At 37.6% G+C, this 20852-nt stretch overlaps 1 protein-coding gene across 1 annotated transcript; it reads left to right on the forward strand.

The window, feature by feature from the left end:
• The first annotated feature begins 1181 nt into the window (after positions 1-1181).
• On the forward strand, positions 1182-6797 carry LOC139711704 (TLC domain-containing protein 3A-like). Its single transcript, XM_071623566.1, has 5 exons — positions 1182-1382; positions 3910-3996; positions 4766-4967; positions 5600-5695; positions 6189-6797. Exons 1-5 carry the CDS (start codon positions 1234-1236, stop codon positions 6519-6521), a joined length of 867 nt encoding a protein of 288 aa, XP_071479667.1. The 5' UTR covers positions 1182-1233; the 3' UTR covers positions 6522-6797.
• The last annotated feature ends 14055 nt before the right edge of the window (positions 6798-20852 follow it).

Here is a 20852-nt window from a genome sequence, read left to right on the forward strand (position 1 = left end):
ATAATATAATCATTTTTTTTTTAATGGGTACACTTCATGTAAATTCTCGACAGAAACACAAACAATTAAGCACTGATTTCATCCCATATAGTGAGAAAGTGCAGGGGCTTGATAAAAAAAAAGAAGTTATAGGCCTACACATCATGCACATCCTATAGCATCCCACAATTTCATCAACATTCAAATTACTGGCAAAAACTTGCATATTTTGCCAGTAATTTCTATGTTAATGAAATTGAGGGAGTATATCATATATCGGAGTTAACATCGAGCATGCGGATGCAGTAACATATATGTTTTCATTTTTTCTGCAGTTAGGACCAGACGCACCAGACTGGAAATATTATGGTGTTTCAATCATTCATAGTCACAGATCCGCCCAGGTACTAGTACATATAGTCAGCGAATTAGGAAGTGAATGAAACATAGTAATGAAACAGAATAATATGCAAATGAGGATCTGTGACACACATAAGAGGTTGAGATTTTATGAGATCTTTTATCTTTAATCTGCATTGGCTGTGCGAATCAGATTATGAACGACAAAAACAAACAAACAAACAAGAAAAAATCTCATCAAACTTAGTGGCTGTCAGTAAAAAAAAAAAAAAAAAAAAAGAATGATTATACACTGATGCATACTAAATTCTCAAAGAGGCCTACCATTTTGCCTGTTGTATAAAATGCATTAGGCCTATAGTTTGTATGGAAATTTTAATTCTGTTATAAAACTGTCAGGGATAACTAAACAATGATGTTGAAATTTTTCCAAGTATCGGGGATTACTGGAGCTAAATATGATAGACAACGTAATGTTTTCACCCACAAATAAAAATGCAACAACAACAAAAAACCCAAATTTTGGCGGATTTTCCATACTGCTTCTGGCTTCACTCACGGATTTCTCTTGTTGAGAGAATGACCACCGAGCTAGCTCAACTTCGGAGAGGACTGGGTGAGCGCACGAGCATGACCTGTGCGCGCGCTGTGCATGAAGCCATTCTAGTCCACCACAAATGAACAGGGAAACCCTACATTGTACTCGAGCTGCTGGCGCGCAAACAAGGCACAGTCATTGTACGCGGCCTGTACAATGATACAGTATACATGAAAGTACAGTACAGCGTAGAATCTTTGCTTCTGTACTACTAGTACAATACTATAGCTGTAAAGTAAAGGGCTGGTGCGGAGAGGGATCGGGCAAAGGATTGTGTGGAGGAGACATACAACATCATGGAGGCTCCAGGCGAAACTCCCTGGTATATAATGCCAAACTTTTTCGCAGGCTGCGTGTTTTGGCCAAGTACGTTTCACCTGACTTGGTACCTTTTTGAAAGATCTGGCAAATTTACTGAAACGCAGTCATGCGGTATGGCAATGCGGTGAGTACAGACCATGTCCATGATGAATAGGAATTAGGATATCAATTCGTAGGAAGGATGCGGATGAAGGAGGCATAGACTAGACCTAGGCAAGGGCAAGGCGGACTAGCTAGCTGAATACGTAAATATTAGATAGTCTAGACTCGGGCAGCGTTACTCGCATGTCTAATGAATTGTCCAGAATTTTTACTTCCATGAGGTGAAACGTGAAGTCCCTAGATGTTGCTTCCCGGGGCATGACGCCATATGAACTGAGCTGAGCCGCCCCCGCTCATGCGCTGACCACTGTGTACTGTTGTTTATACGGCTGAGGAAGGTGTGAGGTGCCCAGCCTCGGCGGTTCAGCAGGCCGAGCGGAGCGGAGCGGAGCGGTGGAAGATGTGTGTTACTCGACCAGTCGTCAGCGATGGGTGCGGCGGCCCATCCCATTGACTTGACTACCGGTACCTCTATATGAATAACGTTATGCTATTCTCGCATGAACAAAAAACCCCGGCAAACCCCTATTCAGCAGTAACTTACACTTTGTAATATGCTTGACAAAATGCAACATTGACGGCATGTCAAAAAACTCAAATGATGTCTAGAGCGACTAGACTTCTCTAAGTAAGTTAGGTCTTTTGTCTATACAGATACAGTACTTATGTCATGACTCTTGGAGTCTTGCAGTTGTACGGTAAAGCTTTATGACACTGACAGAGTCAACCATTCACTCTTGGTCCACAAGCTCCACTAAAGTATTTTACGGGATCAGAGGGCATACAGATAAATGGATCTGCAACTTCCTCACTGGCAGACGTCAAGCTGTGCTGTGGCGATAAATGCCATAATGGAACTCGTTACGGATCTCATTGATGTACAGTCTGGAATCCCGCAGCTGCCCAGGCCATTGACCGACAAGTATGTCTTAAATTCCGCGAAAAACCTCTTATTCATAATAATGACTTGGCTTGGTCAGTTTTTCGCTTCTTGAAAAGAAGCGAAAAACTGACCCAATGTCATTATTATGAATGAGAAGTTTTTCGCAGAATTAGACAATACTTGTCGATCAACCCAGGCCAGGCCAGTGTGCTGGGCCTGAGGCCATGTCTATTTCTTGTCTACATCAATGGCATACCAGAACTGCTCACCTTCAGTGTCGGGCTATTTGCAGACGACACAACAACATACTGTATGATGTAGGCCTACACTGTAGTTTAACTGCAAGCAACCAGGAGGCCATCCAGCAGAACTTGGATAAACTAACTGGTCGAATGGGAAAAGAAATGGGACATGCTATTCCACCCTTTTTTATAAGTGTGTTGCCCTGTCTGTTACCCATAAACGGAAGCCACTGTGGACAGAATACAAGCTCCATGGACACACGCTTGATGATAACCGTAACAGTGTGAAATATCTAGGAATCACCATCACATCAGATTTGATTTGGTCAGAGCACATCACCACAATCTGAAGACTCCTGGCTTCATCAGACGCAACCTCAAGGATCTCCTCGAGACGGATTAAAAAGAGGTTGCATACAAGACCTATGTTCGTCCTATTATTGAATATGGCCATACCATCTGGGACATACCCGATCAGGATACTTGAGGGCTTTGAGGCTGTGCAGAGATGGGCAGCACGTTTTGTAATGCAGCGCTACACCAAGAGGAGCTGCAGTGGCCCTCTTGACTCTTGCAGACAGTTGCCGAATTGCACGCCGAGCAATGCTGTACATAAGATAATGCATAATCTTGCACATGTTGAAATGATCAAGGAACAGCTTCAACCACTCCCTATACGTCAAAGAAGAACTCACAACCATCAATACCTGGTCTCACCCAGCACAACTCCCTGTCACCAAAACTCCTTACCAAGAACCATCAAAGACTGGAACAGATTACAGTAAAAGGGGATATTTTCGCGCGACTAATTTTTCGCGCTTGGCCGGGTAAGAAGAGTTTGGCGTGTTTTTAATTCCGCGGAATCAAGACATGACGCACAGGAACATATGGCTAGCAAAAATATTCGCGTATTTTCGCGGTAGTTTCTGGTTGCGCAAAATGCGCAAAAATTTCCACTTTTACAGTACCCCAGGAGGTGGTTGAGGCCAATACCATCAACAATTTGTATCACAAGCCTCGGCCCAAAAGTAGTTGCTGAGCACTCATTTTTCATTATTATTATTATTATTATTACTATTATTATTAATGGACTTGCCAGTTCATTGATTATTTATTTATTCACTTATTTGGATGATGATTATTTCTGCAACTACATGTACTTGAACCCTCTGAAGACTTCACATAACTTAGACCTTGAAAGTGACAGAGTAGTCATCACGCAGAGTTCTCACAGACGAAGAAGAAGAAGAAGAAGAAGAAGAAGACCCACGTGTAATAAAGACCCCTAGTTTGTTTGTTGGTTTGTTTTTAATAATAGATTTCTCTCCTGTGAAATACCCTCTTACTATTCCTACTAATTTGGCCTTTGATAATTATAGTACACTGCTGTAATGCCTGTTTTAATAATCATCCTTTTCCCACAGGCTTGTGTCCATCATCCATGCTGTGATGGCTTCGATAGTAGGAACCATCTCGGTAGCCAACACCTACAAGGACATCATTTATGATGAGTGAGTAATGTCCCATCATGGCATGCACAGTACATGTAGGCAATGCCCTAGAAATGCTGCTGAGTGTACATAATAATATAGAGCTCTACAGACATTTATGAGATTCGATTGTCAGTAAATCATCCAATATTGAGATTCCTTGTCATTCCTTAGATTGTAATGTTTGTTTGTTGTTTCCTTTTACTAGCTTGTGTAGTCAGGGAGGTGAGATGAAACTCACCTCCCTGGTGTACTGTTGATGACTTTGACAGTTCCTGTACGATGTACTTGAAATATGGCTATTCTGCTGAAAATGTATCAGTGACATGATAGCTCTGTGCATATAATGTACAGTATTTCCAAAGGCAGAGGGAATCAAGTCCTTCAGGAAGGTAAAGGAAGACTCAAATCCGTGCATTTTCTTAATAGAAAGTGTGAGTATACATTGTAGCTGTCAAGGTTCAAGACAGCAGTTAGAAGTCCCTTTTGAATTGTTGAAATACTGTTAATATCAAACTCTTCACTAGCATTTCAATAAGCCCTTCACCGAGCAGCTGTCCATTTCACACTCTAAAACTGTTCTCCTGAAAGTTGTGCGCATAGAAATCAAGAAGATATTTACTAGCAACCAATAATTAATGGATTTTTTTTTCTCATCACATTAAAAAAAAAAAGTTTCAGCCTTTTTATGTTTTAATTTTTCAGACAGCATGATATTATTGTAAAGTACCTGCCAATAATCATGATGTTTTATTGAGTCCTCTTTGAATGATATCTTTCCCAACACTAGTCACTGGCTGCTGAATTTCTTCGCTGCGTTCGCCTACTCATACATGCCTTACGACACCTATGCCATGTTCCATGTGCACATCCGGGAGAAGAATCTGAACGAGGCCCCATTCTCCAAGCAGCTCACTGCATTTCTGAAAGGGTTGAAGCTCGAAGTGTTCCATCATGCCATCTCGACATTCCTCGGATACCCCATTATACTGGTAGGATAGAGGGCGAAAAACTCCTTTTTTCCCTTCATTTCAATGTCTTCTAAGCTCTTGAAAATTTTTGTAGTTAATGAGAATACAGGGCGAGAAAGAAAGTGTGCAAAGTCTGTTCTTTATGCCTGATGCATGAAGTGGGAGTTAATCATTTTGCCCAAACTTGATGGGCTAACAAAATGAAGTCCGGTTGAAATTCAGTGATTCAGAATTTTTTTTGTTTTTTTTTTGTTTTCATCTCTGCATGTCCTAATGCCATGATATCCCTCCAAAACTGGTGCATGTGGAATTATTTTATTGAAAGAAAGGGTACCTAAACTAAAAAGAGTCTCTAAAATGCAGGTAATTCATGATATTTAAAGTCATCTCATTTCATTATTATATGATCCATCTTTTTGAACAAGAAGGCACATTGACATATGGTGTAAATTCGGATAAGATATTACTTTGATAAAGGGTGAAACACATCGACAGTAAATCATTGTATGTCTAAAAGCATCTCTGTGTGTTTAACTATGTTACATAATCATAGACAACAAACTTTACTAGAATTCAAATTGTTCTGCAACATTGGTCCAATTATTTTGCAAATTATTCATTCTTGTCATTTATTTGCCTTGAATACTTTGCAGCGTTATCGACACAACAAAGGAACTTTCATCGTGGGCTGTGTCTACATCACCGAATACAGTACTCCTTTTGTTAACTTCAGAAAGATCCTCATTAGGGTAAGCTTGAAATACAGTAGAACACAATCTCATGTTGTAGCTTCATCACTTCAAAGTTATTTTCTACACCATGCTCAAGTCGGCATCAAAAAGTTAAAAAAAAAAAGACAAATTGAGTGATAAGTTTCATGAAATCAAGACCTAAATCTTCAGAGTTGTGGAATTACCTTTTGCAGGAAGTTATTATGCATGCATCAAGTCAGAATGCTAAGAGTCATGACTGAACAGTTACTGGGATAGTCACAATACATGTACATTCTACTAGTATCCTTTTACCTTTGATTAGAGCTCAGTGTGAATGCATTACTTCTTTGGAGAAAACAACTATCTCTCACTTCTAAAAAATGTTATTGTTGTTTTCCATGCAAGAGCAGGACGTGTCATATATCCCATGTAGATATGAATATGATGAAAATATGCAGTCTGCTCTGTTTCTACAAAAAATTTGGAATATACTTTAATACCTTTTTCCCTTTCTGTTGGCTGTTTGCAGAATGGGTACGGCAGCTCTCTGGCTTTTGTCATCAACAATTTCATCGTCCTCATCACCTTTTTTGTTGTGCGTGTTGCCCTCTGGCCGACCATGTATGTCGTTTATGCCATCAACAAGGAGCTGACTTTAGAACAGGTGATAACCAGCATGCCCAGGGGCTGTCACATCGCCATGGTGATCGTTATGGTTCTCCAAACATCGTGGTTCGTGCTCTTTGCCCGGGGCTTCATCAAAACTTTGGTCAGCCCGAAGAAGACGTTGAAGAAAGAAGAGCCGATGGCAGCAGGAGAAGCCAATGGGTACGTGGATGTTAATGGTAAGAAAGTTGACTAGTTGAGGTGCAGCTGAAGAGACCAAGGGTTTCTAATTTATTCTTCCACTGCGGGGGACAAGCAATATTGACAGTTCATGCAGGAAGATTTGTCTGTAAAAATTGGTTGCTATTTTTCTAAAATCATGTGCGGTCAAAATCATACAGAGTTTTGTGTGGTACTCAGAATTATACAGGACTGATTGTGCCTCTGATGAGTCCCATGAATTGCCAGATCAGGGATTATATGATGAAGCAGACTGGTTCGTAGATGTGGTGTGATTATTAATGTGCATTAATTGTGGAAATGAATATGTTGTGCACTTTGACTGTCTACAATATATTTCATGTGACTATGTGAGTATGAATTAGTGTACTTTGTAGTTGCACTGTCTTGTGCTATTTTTATATGATACCTTCTAAATGGGATACAGGGGCTGCACTCCTTTCTCTTTACTTTTTTTTTTTTAAAAATAAGAATGAATTGGGGATACTTGTGTGGGGAATGTGAAGCTTTTGTGGAATATGTAAACCTGATATTGACCAAGCTGTGAAGGAAGCATGTGTCTAGTGCCATGTGAAAATATTCCACATTGAAATATTTACAGATGTCGGTTTCATCATCATTGATATAATTGATTTATTGGTTGATCCCTCTTCATGCCCATGAATTGTCCAAAATGTGGACATGATTGGCAAATTACATCTCAATGTGATCAGTGAAGTGGTGACTTTCCTTCAAGCAAACCGAGAAAGCTTGTTCTATGTTGCAATTATATTTCACTAGGAATAATGGAAAGAAATATGCTTGCAGTACATGTAGTTGTTTGATCTTTGAAGGATTTCTGAACTATAGGCTCCTTCTTCATGGAAGTTCTGCTTATAGTCTTCATCAGTATATATGTGGTACATGTAAATGTGACATTGCTAATTTTGAAACTTTCCAAGGTCAATTGATATCAAAAAAACAAAAAACAAACACTAATCTTGTGCAGCTTGAGACATTCTCATCCAAATTTGTACGAAAATATTAAAAGATGTTCACACAATATAAAGCTTTGTTTGTCTTTTTACATCTACTATTACCCTACAGTAATTGTACCATCAAAATGTAATTCACTTTACTGATAGTTATAATGCTAATTCAAAATTGCATTTGAAGTCAGTAAACATACCATTGATCTTTTCAAATGGCAGGAAAAACAATTTATGAATGATATTACAAAATGTATACTATAAAAGTTGTAGTGGACATACAATGTGTATCTTAAAGGTTGATGATTGGCTGCGAAGAATTGCAAAGAATAGGAAAAGAAATATGAGTGTTCTACCTTATCAAAGTATGCTCGTTGTAGGTTAATATACTCTTAATTGATAGTATAATGTCATGATTGATTTAATCTTTTTTAGCACTTTGTGATTGTGATTATGTTTTTAGGCATTCATATCTGAGCATGGTTTGCCTGTTTAGTTGTTTATTTTATGCCTTTGCCATGATGCTAGAGACCATAGTCAACCGCACAACCATACATTGTAAATTTGTTCTAGTTTTCACTCTAAACTTGTGTATTGTAATGACAAATTTTATTCTGTATTGAAGATAGTCATGAATAAACCAATTACTATTAAAGGGGATGGCTAGTAACTGATCAGTGGGAATCAGTGGGAATGCTTGGGGATGATTGTTCCAATCCTTGTGGGATCCATTTAAGAGTACATTATATATATCTATTGTTGTGTGAAAATTATTTGCTTCAGATTGGTCTCATTCAAGTAATGTGCAGTTCAATGTTTCCAGGTTAGCATGACTGTACAGTGTCGCCCCGACACTGAGTATAGTACTCTTAAGTGGATCCCACAAGGATTGGAACAGTCATCCCCCAGCATTCCCACTGATTCCCAGTGATCAGTTACTAGCCATCCCTTTTAAACTAAGAAGTAGATTTTGCACCACCACCAGATTTTAATCATTGTTAAGACAATTGTCATTCATGTGGCTTTGCTTTGAAGTACTAGGAGAAGTTTTCATGGACCAAATATGCACTGTTTGAATATTTGTACTTTGAAGTGTGGCTTTTGCGACATCATCTACATTGTAGATGTAGTGACAGAAAGAGCCGGGAATACTGATTTGTACAGCGTGGTAAACATTACATGTAGACTAAAATCACCAAGTTGCAGTTGACACATGTTCTTTTTGTTTGTATGGAGTCACATTCGTTGAAGGATTTGTAAGAAACACATGCACATAATGAATAGTTACTGGGGTATCAAATGCTGATTTCCACTGAAGTCAGAAAGAAAGACACACACACACACACACACACACACACACACACACACACACACAAAGGATGTAGAGAACAAACTTTGCTTATCTTGAAATTTGATGCATCATGCAGTAGTGGTTATAAGCGTTCAATCTCAAGGAGATTTTGATAATACAGAGCTGTTCCGTAATCCAAGGACTGTACATAACTCTGCCTTTGTAGACCTTTTGTGTGTAATGAACTTAAGTTGTGAGATTATATATGTGTTTTTTTCCCCTAGTCTTTTGATGTGTCTTTTTTAATTTGATGGAGTTTTATCTCACCTTTTATAATGCTTATGTGGTAATATTTTTTTTCCCCCAAGGTGTTAACTGATTTGTTGATATAATCTTGCACCCTTGCACCTTTTGGTTGTATTCTTTTGTTTATATATATAATTCCTCATTTTACTGTTTTCTTTGATGTACAATGTTTGTCTTTTAAAGGTTACATTCCATATGCACGGGTATTAAACAAGATTCAAAGAAAGTTCTCTTTTTTTTGGTCCCATGGATGAGACATTGCTTATGCAGAGAAATGAGGCACTGTTCAGTTTAATCAACAGTCATAGGCAAGGGTCCTTGAAAAATCATCATCATAATGCAGGAAGATGAAAAATTAAATGATCTGAACCTGAATTCTACACTTGATGCCATTAAAATGCATCAATAGCTTCAAAGATATATGAACTGCATGATCAGTGTCTCTGTATAATGTGAGGAAAAAATATGTAGGTTTCAAAACAGGGATCTCATTTTCAGTGTCACATTGATGTCTTAAGCCCTTATTCAGTTTCAGATTGTTACACAGGACATCAGCTGATTTATTTTTGTATTTATTTATGTTGTTATTTTATGTTTACTTATTTATTTATTTAGTCATTTATTTATTTATTTATTTGTTTGTTTATTTGCTCACTTTTTTTTCCAATTATGGGAGTACTCACCTATACTGGCAAGGGCTTACAACTTGGTTGCACATGTGCCCTATTTTCAACTATCTTGTTGTAGTGCTCATGTCCTTGGAGTTTAATATGTGTTTTTGATTCAGATAGGTACAGAATGGACATCCAGCTGAGTTAAAACTGAAACAGTTTTGAGAGATCATGTTATGTAATTGTCACCGTTTTGGAACTATATACATGTACATTGTACACTCTATGATGCTTTATACTAGGAATAATAGAGGAAAAATCACAACTGATATGCTGTATACCTCTTTTACAAGGGAGATGTGAGGTGAAATTTGTGCACATTACCCCCTAGTGTTTCCTGTAGGATGTTGTTTTTATGCCTCCGCCACGAAGTGGTGCCGGAGGCATTATGTTTTCGGGTTGTCCGTCCGTCCGTCCGTCCTTCCGTCCGTCCGTCCGTCCGTCCGTCCGTCCGTCCTTCCGTCCGTCTTTCCGTCCGTCCGTAATGAATTTTGTGGACAAGGTAACTATCAAAAGCTGTTGAGGTATCCTAATGAAACTTGGCATGTATGTGTATTAGGGGGTGAAGTTGTGCCTATCAACTTTTGGGTGCACGTGCTCAAGGTCAAAGGTCAAAAGGTCAAGGTCAAATACATAAAATTCCACTATTTCCACCATATCTATGCAATGCCTGAAGATATCTTCTTGAAACTTAGTGTATACATGTATTACCCAATTTAGATTCTCTGGTGAAAGTTTGGGTCATGAGGTCAAAGGTCAAAGGTCAAAAGGTCGAGTAAAAGTATTAAAACTTCTTTTTTTTCTCTGTAAATTGGAAAATTGTTCAAGGTATCTTCATGCAACATAGTATATATACATGTACTGACTGGCAGTGATTATCTAGAGAATGTAGGGTTCATGGGGTCAAAGGTCAGGGGTCAAAGGTCAAGTGCAACACTTCAAAATTTTACTATTTTCCTCATTTTCATGCAGTGCCATCAGGATAAGTTTTTTTTTTTTTAAACACTTGGTGTATGCATGTGTAACCTAATAGAAATTCTCTGGAGAGTTTTTTTCTTTTTCTTTTTTTATTGCCTCAAAGGTCAAAGATCAAGTGAAAGTGCTGAACTAACTTTTTCCTCCATATCTCGGAAGTGGCTCAATTTATTGTGAAACTTACTGCATATCTATGCATGTTCTACCTGAAAGTGATTATCTTATGAATTTTAGGGTCTAAGGCCAGATGAACATGGTAACAATGTACTATTCAGTACAGAAATTGCACTTTTTCTCCATACCGGTACCATGAAAATTACTCAATGCATAAATGTATGAATGGGTCAAAGTCAAGTTAAAGTCCTTAAATCCCCAAATACATGCTCTCCTATTCATCCAATTAAACCAAGTTCAAGGAAGGTGAACATTCAACACATTTCTGACAAACTTGTCATTTCAATATTTTGCCAGTTTTGTGAAAATGTAATCACACATTGTCCACATGTACTATCTAGACCTATTAGGAGAATCATGCATTATGGCGGAGGCATACCAGTCGCCATAGCGACATTTCTAGTTCCTTTGTATTCTTTGCTTTGAGTATTTCCTGTGATTGCTACCTTTTTTGGTCTATCTTTCTTGTATGTGTGTCCTATTTTATAAATTTCATTTTTCTCTTTGTAGTGAGAGGAGATATGAATCCTGATCTTTTCAGTACATGACTTCTTAATTTGCTACTTTTCAAACCACAATAATCACAATTATTGAAAACTGCAATTTTGTTGCCTCCAATTTCCTCTTTGTATCTGTTCTAAGTGTCTGACTCTTACAGCTTGAGAGACTACAGGTTCTGGGAGCAACATATACTATTTTTTTTTGTTGTTGTTGTTGAATGGGATACATGCTAATAACTCAGTATGGGAAGGTTAAGAAAAAGTGGATTATTTGTTGTTGTTTTTTGTCTAGATGGAAAAGAAATTTAACTTATTCTTCTATTAATATCCTTTTCTTTTATTATACTGGTAACATTTGCTATAATGCAGGCCATGGTATCCTCCTAAGTACATGTATTTTGCCTGTTTTATGCAAGTTGCTTGACTGCAGCAATATAAGCTTAGTACAAATAAAGGGCAGAATGTATGCAACATTTTCAATGTCATATTGTATTTAAAGAAAAAAAAATGGGAAAAAAAATGATGAGATCTTTGCCCAACAGAGTGCATGTGTTGCTAAATCTTACTTTTAATGTTTTTACAGCTATGGTAACAATCATAAATATGTCAGTGTGTAGACACCCCCCTAATTTTTCTATTTACTCCATCAATGAATTATTTCCTGAAATTTGAAGTGTAATCTTAATTATATGATATGTGATTGGTATTTTATTCAATATAATTGCAGTGATGGTTTATCAATATCTGTGTGATGCAAGTAAAGGTATGAGTTCATTCATTTTTTCCTCTTTAGAAATACCATGCTGGCATAAACAATACATTCAATGCTTTTTAGATATTATGCCCTGGAAAGAGAAGAGCATTTTTATTGGTGTGTATATGTATGTGTATGATTGATATATTGGTGCAGAACAAAATATTATACAAAGAGTAGCACTGTATTGCTTGTGTGAGGTTCTATGTGAAGGAATGTTTTTGATGTCAACTTGGGCGAAGATAGAAATGATATGCCATTTAAAAATATGTTTGTAAAATTTTTGTAATCAGGTTGATGCTGTGTACACCAATTATAGTGCAAATTCACATAATGTGTGTACATACACATTCAAAGCAACTTTCAATGACTTTATCAGTTTGTTGAAGGAAAAAACGGTGTGATAATTCACAGTATCTTTGAAGTGTTTGTGTAATTAGGTTGATGCTGGCATACCAAATCTGTAATAGATGTACACATTCAGAAGAGTTACCGCGACTTCAAGTGACTTGATCTGTTTGAAGGTAGAAATCATGTGGGGATTCACAGTATCTTTGAAGTATTTGTGTAGTTGGGTTTATTATGCTTTGCATATGTATTGTTCAAATTCCTGTAATCAGTGTACACATATCAGAAGAGTCACATTGACAGTCACTGTAGGTGACCTTGATATACTGCCAGCCTTTTGTGGAGTGTGTGGAAAGGAGGAATGAGAAAATAAGAGAAACAAATGATCAAGTCAGCAACTGCATTTATATAGATCATGTCCTTCGGACACTGACCTTATCGCACCGACCTCGTTGACTCCTACATATACCTGGTCTAATAGCAGACTGGTACTTGCAGTGTAAACAACCAGTTCATTGTCAGCACTATGTAGTGTACCTATGTGTAGTTTAGATTGTATGATGTTTGATAACTAATGATTGTTTTCTCTTCTTCTTTTTTTTTCTCTCTCTCAAATCAGGGTTACAGTTTAAAGCCTGCAAAAACACATGAAAAGCAAGCTCACAATATGTTTACCTTGTCTCAAATTGATATTTTTTTCTTTCTGTCCTGATGTCAAATCTTTCTTCTTCTTCTTTTTTTTTTGTGTGTAAATGTCATTTTGTGTGTTGCACCCATGAGTATTAATTTTGTTGTGAAATTGAATTGATTGATAAGTTTGATCAACAAAAGACCATCAATATAATATATTACGTGAAGACATTCCATGGTGTCTGTGTCTTATTGATGTAGATTGTGTGACCAAGGAAGATTAAAAGAATCTATAGTCACAAGTATCTGTATAATCCCTGTGAACTCCTGTTCAATGCCGCCACTCAAAAATGTTTGAAGTATATGTATGTGGCAAACTGGCTTTGGCTCAGAGGTAGGAAGACAATGGATTCATGTCTAATTGCATAGTAGCCAGCCAGCCAGTAAGGTGTGTCATTATGATGGTTGGTAATTACACTAGATAATAGGTAGTTACTTTTTGGCCATCGCTACTCATGAAATATGAGCGATACAAAATGATAAAGGTGGGAGGATGCCCGAATAGAAATTGCACAAAAATTGATTGCATAAAGATTAAAATTACTTGAATGGGCATGTCCGACCACTCCTGACATATTGATTTATGAAGAGCTATTCTCGAATATTATTTCATATCAGTTTCATTTGGCGGAATGTCAGAAGAGTGATGAATTTGGCTTTGAAGTGGTGTATGATTTCAAACACTTTCACAACATGCAGCTGTAAGACACTCTTTTGCGGGTATTTCTGGATGGGATTGACTTTAATTCAGGGGAAATTTCCTGTGTGTTCAATTAGAATGAAGCTTTTAGTTGAAACTTACTAATTTTAGCACAGGCATCATATGCACCCTAGCATATAAATCACAGTGTATGCCCATGATTTTTATGGCTATTTCTCAAATTAGTGATTATACGTCTATGAAAAGTAAATTTGTCAGTCAGCTGCAATACAAACAGCGCGATATGAGAATTATTCATTTGAATTGCATGAGCAGAGTTGACCAGTTGTCTTTGAAAAAAAAAAGAATTCCCACCATTAAAGTGGGAAGCAACATCTGACTTGTTCATTCTTCATGTATTTTTTACACTATACACAATGTACATGTATCTGCAACCTCTGTAAATTATCACAGTTTTGATGTTTCAAAACTTAACCGTTTTGAATTAGGGCATACAAATATAATATTGTAATTTAGTTTTTTTTTTTCTTTGTTTCCTTTCTGAAGCATCAATGACTTCTATTCACGTAAGATTAATTTCAGAGTGGTACATTTCACACACTTTCATGAAATGCTGAATTGGAATGAATGCTTTCAGCACAGTGAAGTCTATTTTGGTTTTTTAATTTTCATCACGCCCTCTACGTTGTCATGCTACTAATGAAGGACAACTGCAGCTGCGATCGAGGAGCTCAGCTATTTTTTTTTTCTTTTTATACATTGTATGGTAGGGCCTACGTTCGTACGCGATACGATTTGTGTTTTCATATCTAGAGACGCATTTCATATTTACCATAGTGAATATGAAATGCGTCTCTAGACAGGAAAAACACAAATGTAATATGTATGTACACGCGGAAAAGGGGGAGAGCGTCACTCTCCCACCACCACCACTCAGGTGGTCATCTGTGTCACATATTATACGCGTTCCCGATTTTTCGAGAAAAAGGGTATATGGATTGATATTTCTAGGGGCTCAATTTTGGGGAAAAATCCCGAAAAATCGTTGAATTAGGAGATCTATCAGTATTTTTTCCAAAATCATTTTTCATTATGGGTAGTTTTTAAATCTTCCCCAAGCAATCCTGCAGAAATGGGGTCTCGAAAAGGTTAGTTTCTCCCCCCCCCCCCCTTCCTTCTATCACCACCTAAAACTAAACTGCTTTTTAATTATGGAACAAGCATACAACCGTATTTTGTTTGGTTGACCGCCCGCTGAGTGAAAGGGGGGGGGGGGGGGTCATTATACAGCCGTCATGCTTACCGCGAGTAAAAATTAGGTCTTATCTGTACACACTACAGTATGACTTTTTACAGTCTCACTGCTGTACCAATGTCACCAAATAAAGTCGAAATAAAGAAAAAATCACTAAACTACTGAGAATATTATCGTGGTGCTAAAAAAGAAACATGCTTCTGAGGAAGTAAAGACATAATGATCGGAAATGACAGTAGGCGATCGAGGCATCAAGTTTACTGCATGCATGACATTAATTGGATACGTTTTCAGAGAATCCAACCAGGGATCAGTATAAAATTAACAAAAATGGTGGAAAGTATCTCGTCCAACCCCCAAGGCCTGAGAAGATGGCACACTTGTAAGAAGCATTGTTATTGAAGCGATCCTCGTAGGGGTAGCAATAACATTATAAAGGTGTACTTATCTCAAAGAGATTGGCAAATAATTGGTGCCAACACGTCCGGTTTTGTAACCATTCACCAATGCCCCTGCCACGACGCACTATACACACGCAGGTGGCTTCAACAGAGAGTGAAGTATAGAAACGTGGAGAGAAAGCTGCAGTGAAGAAGACAAAGAAAAGAAAGAAAAATAAAGGAATAAAGAAAAGAGTTGCGAAAGTAGTAAAGAAAGAAGCTCAAGAAAGACGAGTATAGGTATAGTGGCTGGAGTGGCGCAATGAACCCTTTGCCGGAAGTCAGTATTTCTACGACTTCCTGCAATAACATCCCGAGCCTGCCGGATAAACGACTCATGTAGGTGCCCTTTCTAAACACGTTCACCCAGCGCCCATTCATTAGCCATATCGTCTATTGAAACGCCTTATTACTGTATATTCAAGAGGAAGAGAAATAAAATGGCAAGTCGCGTATAGCTTGCTTTGTTGTGAAAGCCCTTTCCCAGACCTCAAGAGCCAAATCCATTCACTACCTCTCGAAAACGGGAAATGCGTGACCTTATTACATGTCTGCAAACATGACAAGAGTCTTGCAGGAACCACGATGGTATTAGAGCCTTACAGAATCATCCAGATTGCCGACAAATTTTGGAAGTGTGTTGTGATACTGTCATAATCATAAGAACAGCACGCATTTGAAATTCACCCCTCACCATATATATAACCGGATTGGCAATTGGCACTGGCCAGCTCGGTTTTGTATTTTTGATTATACAATCCCTCTTCCAGTTTCTGTACAAAGAATGATCCAAGTGTCCAGGCAATGTATATACCTTGAATATAAAAGCTATATGATATCTGTGCTTCTTGACTTGTAAGTACATAATAAACCACGATTTGTCCGATGGCCTTCACCCTATATCCTCCGTCCATTCTCTTCGGACTCACGACAGACAGACTCAGACACACAAACACACACACACACACACACACACACACACACACACACACACACACATTAATGTACCTCCAGGGCCACACAAGGAGGGTTAATGAAGAGCACCCAGAAAAGATGTGCCATGGCATGATGAAAAGTATAATAGGCATCGTATCAATACACATTCTCAATAGTCGAAACTTTGCAGAATTGTGATTGCAATCTTCACTGCAATTGCTATAGGTAAGCCCTATCGTTTAATAAATAATACGTATGTATTTTTATCTTATTGCCTTGTAAACTTAATTTGTAAATTCAGTTTTAATGGTGTCATATTTTGGATCAAAGTTATTGTACAATCTAGTGATTAGTTGAAAGAGCGTCATTTTTTTGTGTATATTTTCAACTATTTCAATATGTTGGCCTGTTTGACATTCTCGGTAAACTGTAAAATGAGCTATAGGTCACAAAGCAATAATCATTTTGAGATCGCGCGCTGCTTAGTACTGCCACTTGGTAAAAATATCGCAAAGCAAATGTGACATCACACAGCAATTCTGACTTCACGCGCTACTTCGTACGTCACTTGGTGAAATGTCATAAAGCAATTTTGTCATCTCGCGCTGCTTCGCACGGCCACTTTGTAAATAATGTCTCGGAGCAAGTGTGACATCACAAAGCAAATGCGACATCACGCCGTGCTTCGTACGACCCTAACGCAAACTCTAACCCAAACTTTAGTCTTGTTAATAACTCATTGTCACTAACCATGTAGTATTTAGCCGGGAGGTAATCGCACTTGGGGGGGGGGGGGGGGGGGGGGGGGGGAGGGAGGGAGTTGCCCTCATACGGTCACTGTAGAATCCGTCCTCAACATATATCCACTACACATCTCGACTTATTTTCCCCTTTACTTCCTTTGATTAGATTTTTAATCCAAAGTATAGGACAAGTATAACGTGCCTAATTTCGAGTTTCTGGTTAAAACTGTGCGCCTCGGTGCCTCGAATATTTCTATTAAAAGGTCGGACTTACCCTTTGTTAGGACCACCTAAAATTTGTTTTACTAAGGTAAGTTGCTTTGGATATCTCAGCCATTTCAAAGCCGATTTCCATCAAATAAACTTTGAATTCCTCTTAGAATTGTATAATTATGCTCTTTGGTAGTCCATAATTGGTTTCTAAATATCTCACAAAACGTTAAACTAACTATGCATCCCCCATCTCAATCAAAACAAAACAATAGCATCCCCTTTACGCAACTATAGTCAGAATCTCAGCGACAGAACAGAGGATATAATACAAACATAATATAACATTACATAGCATAACATGACATAACATGACATGACATGACATGACATGACATGACGTGACATAACATGACATAACATGACATGACATGACATGACATGACATCACATCACATCACATCACATGACATGACATGACATGACATGACATGACATGACACCACATGACACCACATGACATAACATGACATGACATGACATGACATGACATGACATGACATGACATGACATGACATGACATGACATCACATGACATGACATCACATCACATCACATGACATGACATGACATGACATCACATGACACCACATGACATGACATGACATAACATGACATTATGCCCGAGGTTCGAGTCCTCGTATATCTAACTGATCACTATTCTGAAGTTATACAACCAAGAATGACGTCATATTTCAGATTTCAATGACAGAAACATTGAATTTTCGTCATTTTTTTTTGTACACGATCAATGGAAATTGTGAGGGTATGACATGGTTAGCTCACTCATTTGCATATTCATATCCACTGTACAAGAACTGTTTTGCAGAGATTAGCAAAACTTCAAAATGCCGTAACTTCCTTATTTTTCTTCCGATTTCAGTGAAAATTTTCACCTTGAACTCGTAAGTTTTACTCTATTTATCAGACTAACTTATTTTTGGACTGGATTTCCTCTTTAATTACCAACCAGTGACAGATCTTTTGTCCATGATCACTTTGATTCGGCAATCTAACCAGGGTCGGAAGTTAGCGTTTTATCAGCCTTTACCACGAAAACGAAAAGTCGCTTTTTCTTTAATGCCACGGACAAATGGAAAAGATTATGTAACAATTAGTCCTTCTCTACAGCGTGGGATATATTAGGCCTATAACTTCCTGGAAAATTAAATGCGGGTGGGGCCCAATTAGTTCAATAATACATGTACCGGCCTAATACCCTGCACCCTCTTGGTGCTTTCACCCGTGAATAGGAGGTGAGTGTACAATAATGTGCGAAATAATACCCGTAACTACACGTAGAAGAAACGCTGATAACTGTGTGAACTGCTGCTTGTATAGGAAAGATGATCATTAATTGTGTTTGGTAGACAAAAGAAAAAAAAAACATCCGCTCGAGGTGTATCCCTATACCGATTATCGGTGCCGGTATGCTACGCAACACCCCCCCCCCCCCCAAAAAAAAAAAAAAAAAACAAAAACAAAAACAAAAACAAAAACAAAAACAAAAACAAAAACAAAAACAAACAAACAAAAACAAAACAAAACAAAACAAAAAACAAAAAAAAAGAAAAAAGAAAGAAAGAATGAAAGGCACATATTTTTATGACTTAGGTGGACTGACTGCTGGTCATAACCGCTGGAGTGGCAAATACATGTAGTGTAGTAAATACACAACAATAATTATAATGTCGCATTTGATGTAAGCTGTTTGGGTAGCACTGTGGTATAGTGGATGAGACTCTTGTCTTTCATTCGGAGGACGAGAGTTCGAATCCCGTCACGAGCTTATGTCCTTGGACAAGATATCTTTACCCACCATGCCCCTCTCGACCAAGATGTATAAATGGCTACTTGACAACGCAAGGGCAATTCATATAGGCAGGGTCCTCTGGCAGAGCAGTTTTTTATTATTATTTTTTTTTTTCATTGTAGTGTGTGTTCTTGTGCCTTTGGTTTGTTTTGTCTTGCTTTGAGTAATACATGTATATAGTGTTTCCACTAAAGGCTATTTTTTTCCATTTTTTTCTTTCCCTTGTTTTCTGTGTATATGATTCTAGAGTGTATTGATGTTAATGCGTTAAAGAGAGTATAGTCTAAAAAAAGGATCAGACGCCTGTTACTTTTACTGTCATTGAATGCTGTTAAAAATGTTTGTATGTAAAAGAGAGTATGCAGGCAAAGTTACCGTATATATGAAATATGGTGGCATACATTTATCTCTTGAAGAGTATACATGCAAGACTTATGGATACGTGAACTACCGAGGATACAAGACCATTTATTACAATTATCATTATTATTTATTTCATTGTCATTGCGTGTTGTTAATTGTTCGTCTGTAAGTCTATGCGTGATGTCTTTTCGTAGAGACAAAAATTGCAGTACACTATGTGATAATGGTAAACTTCTTTCATTTGCTTAGCGACCTGATATTTAAACTTGACCTGTGATGCCAATATTACTTTCCTTAGATAAACCATGAAATAAACATCTCTTCAAGCCTAGTTGATAGACACATAATACGGAAACAGGACGGAAGAACCACACCGGCTTCATTTGGTAATTCAGTTCCGTGAATTTGATACATCTGTTATTGCTTGAGTTAATACCAACATTATTTATTTGAATCTTATACAGAAATTCAATGTTTACTGCCAAGCGCTATCGTCACACACAGTCTTTACGACTACACTGCACGGTCCTGTTAGAACATATACGAGATGTTCTCGCTTCTAATGTGATTAACACCATACAATATTTGGGGAAATAGAAGAAAACAATAGATTTACTGTATGCTCACTGAGCAGAACATTTATTTTGCTTCAGTTTGGTGTCTCCTCTTTACACATGGATATTCCTGCGATAATATTACCATGGACATCATAACAATCCTGAGATAAAATAATTTGGTTTAGCAAATATGATTTTATATAAGCTAAAAAAAGAAAATCACAAGATTCCCATAAAGCTGATAGCAGCATTATGAATACCTTTATGAGCTTCTCACTTGAAGAAACGCTGATTGGATTAAAGTCATTGAAAATAGCAATAGGAAAATACAAACATATAATTGTATCAGTATAAAAAAAAAAACCCAAAAGAATATTGCTGCTAACAGGACACTAAATAATGTAAATGGCCTCAATTGTCTCCATAATCCTGCAGATACAATATTATGTATCTGAACTATGAATGGAGCGAAGCGAAGAAAATGCAAAATAAATGCAATTTGAGGCGTGTAATACTGCATTAAATTGATATAAACAACGCCTCAGTCGCGTAAAGACATCAAACGGCTACTACGTATCACGTCTCTCAGGTATATGATAATACACATGTATACTCAGAATTACTGAAGTTGT

This window comes from Diadema antillarum, unplaced genomic scaffold (assembly GCF_040938485.1).
Source record: "Diadema antillarum isolate AM-2024a unplaced genomic scaffold, OU_Dant_1.0 scf00000040, whole genome shotgun sequence".
NCBI classification, from domain to species: Eukaryota; Metazoa; Echinodermata; class Echinoidea; order Diadematoida; family Diadematidae; genus Diadema; species Diadema antillarum.

Excerpts from the sequence above, each read along its gene's own strand:
- LOC139711704 (XM_071623566.1), top strand. The coding sequence starts at position 1,234 with ATGGAGGCTCCAGGCGAAACTCCCTGGTATATAATGCCAAACTTTTTC. Across the intron at positions 4,968-5,599 it reads TCGGATACCCCATTATACTG|CGTTATCGACACAACAAAGG; the intron begins GTAGGATAGAGG and ends AATACTTTGCAG. Across the intron at positions 5,696-6,188 it reads TCAGAAAGATCCTCATTAGG|AATGGGTACGGCAGCTCTCT; the intron begins GTAAGCTTGAAA and ends GGCTGTTTGCAG.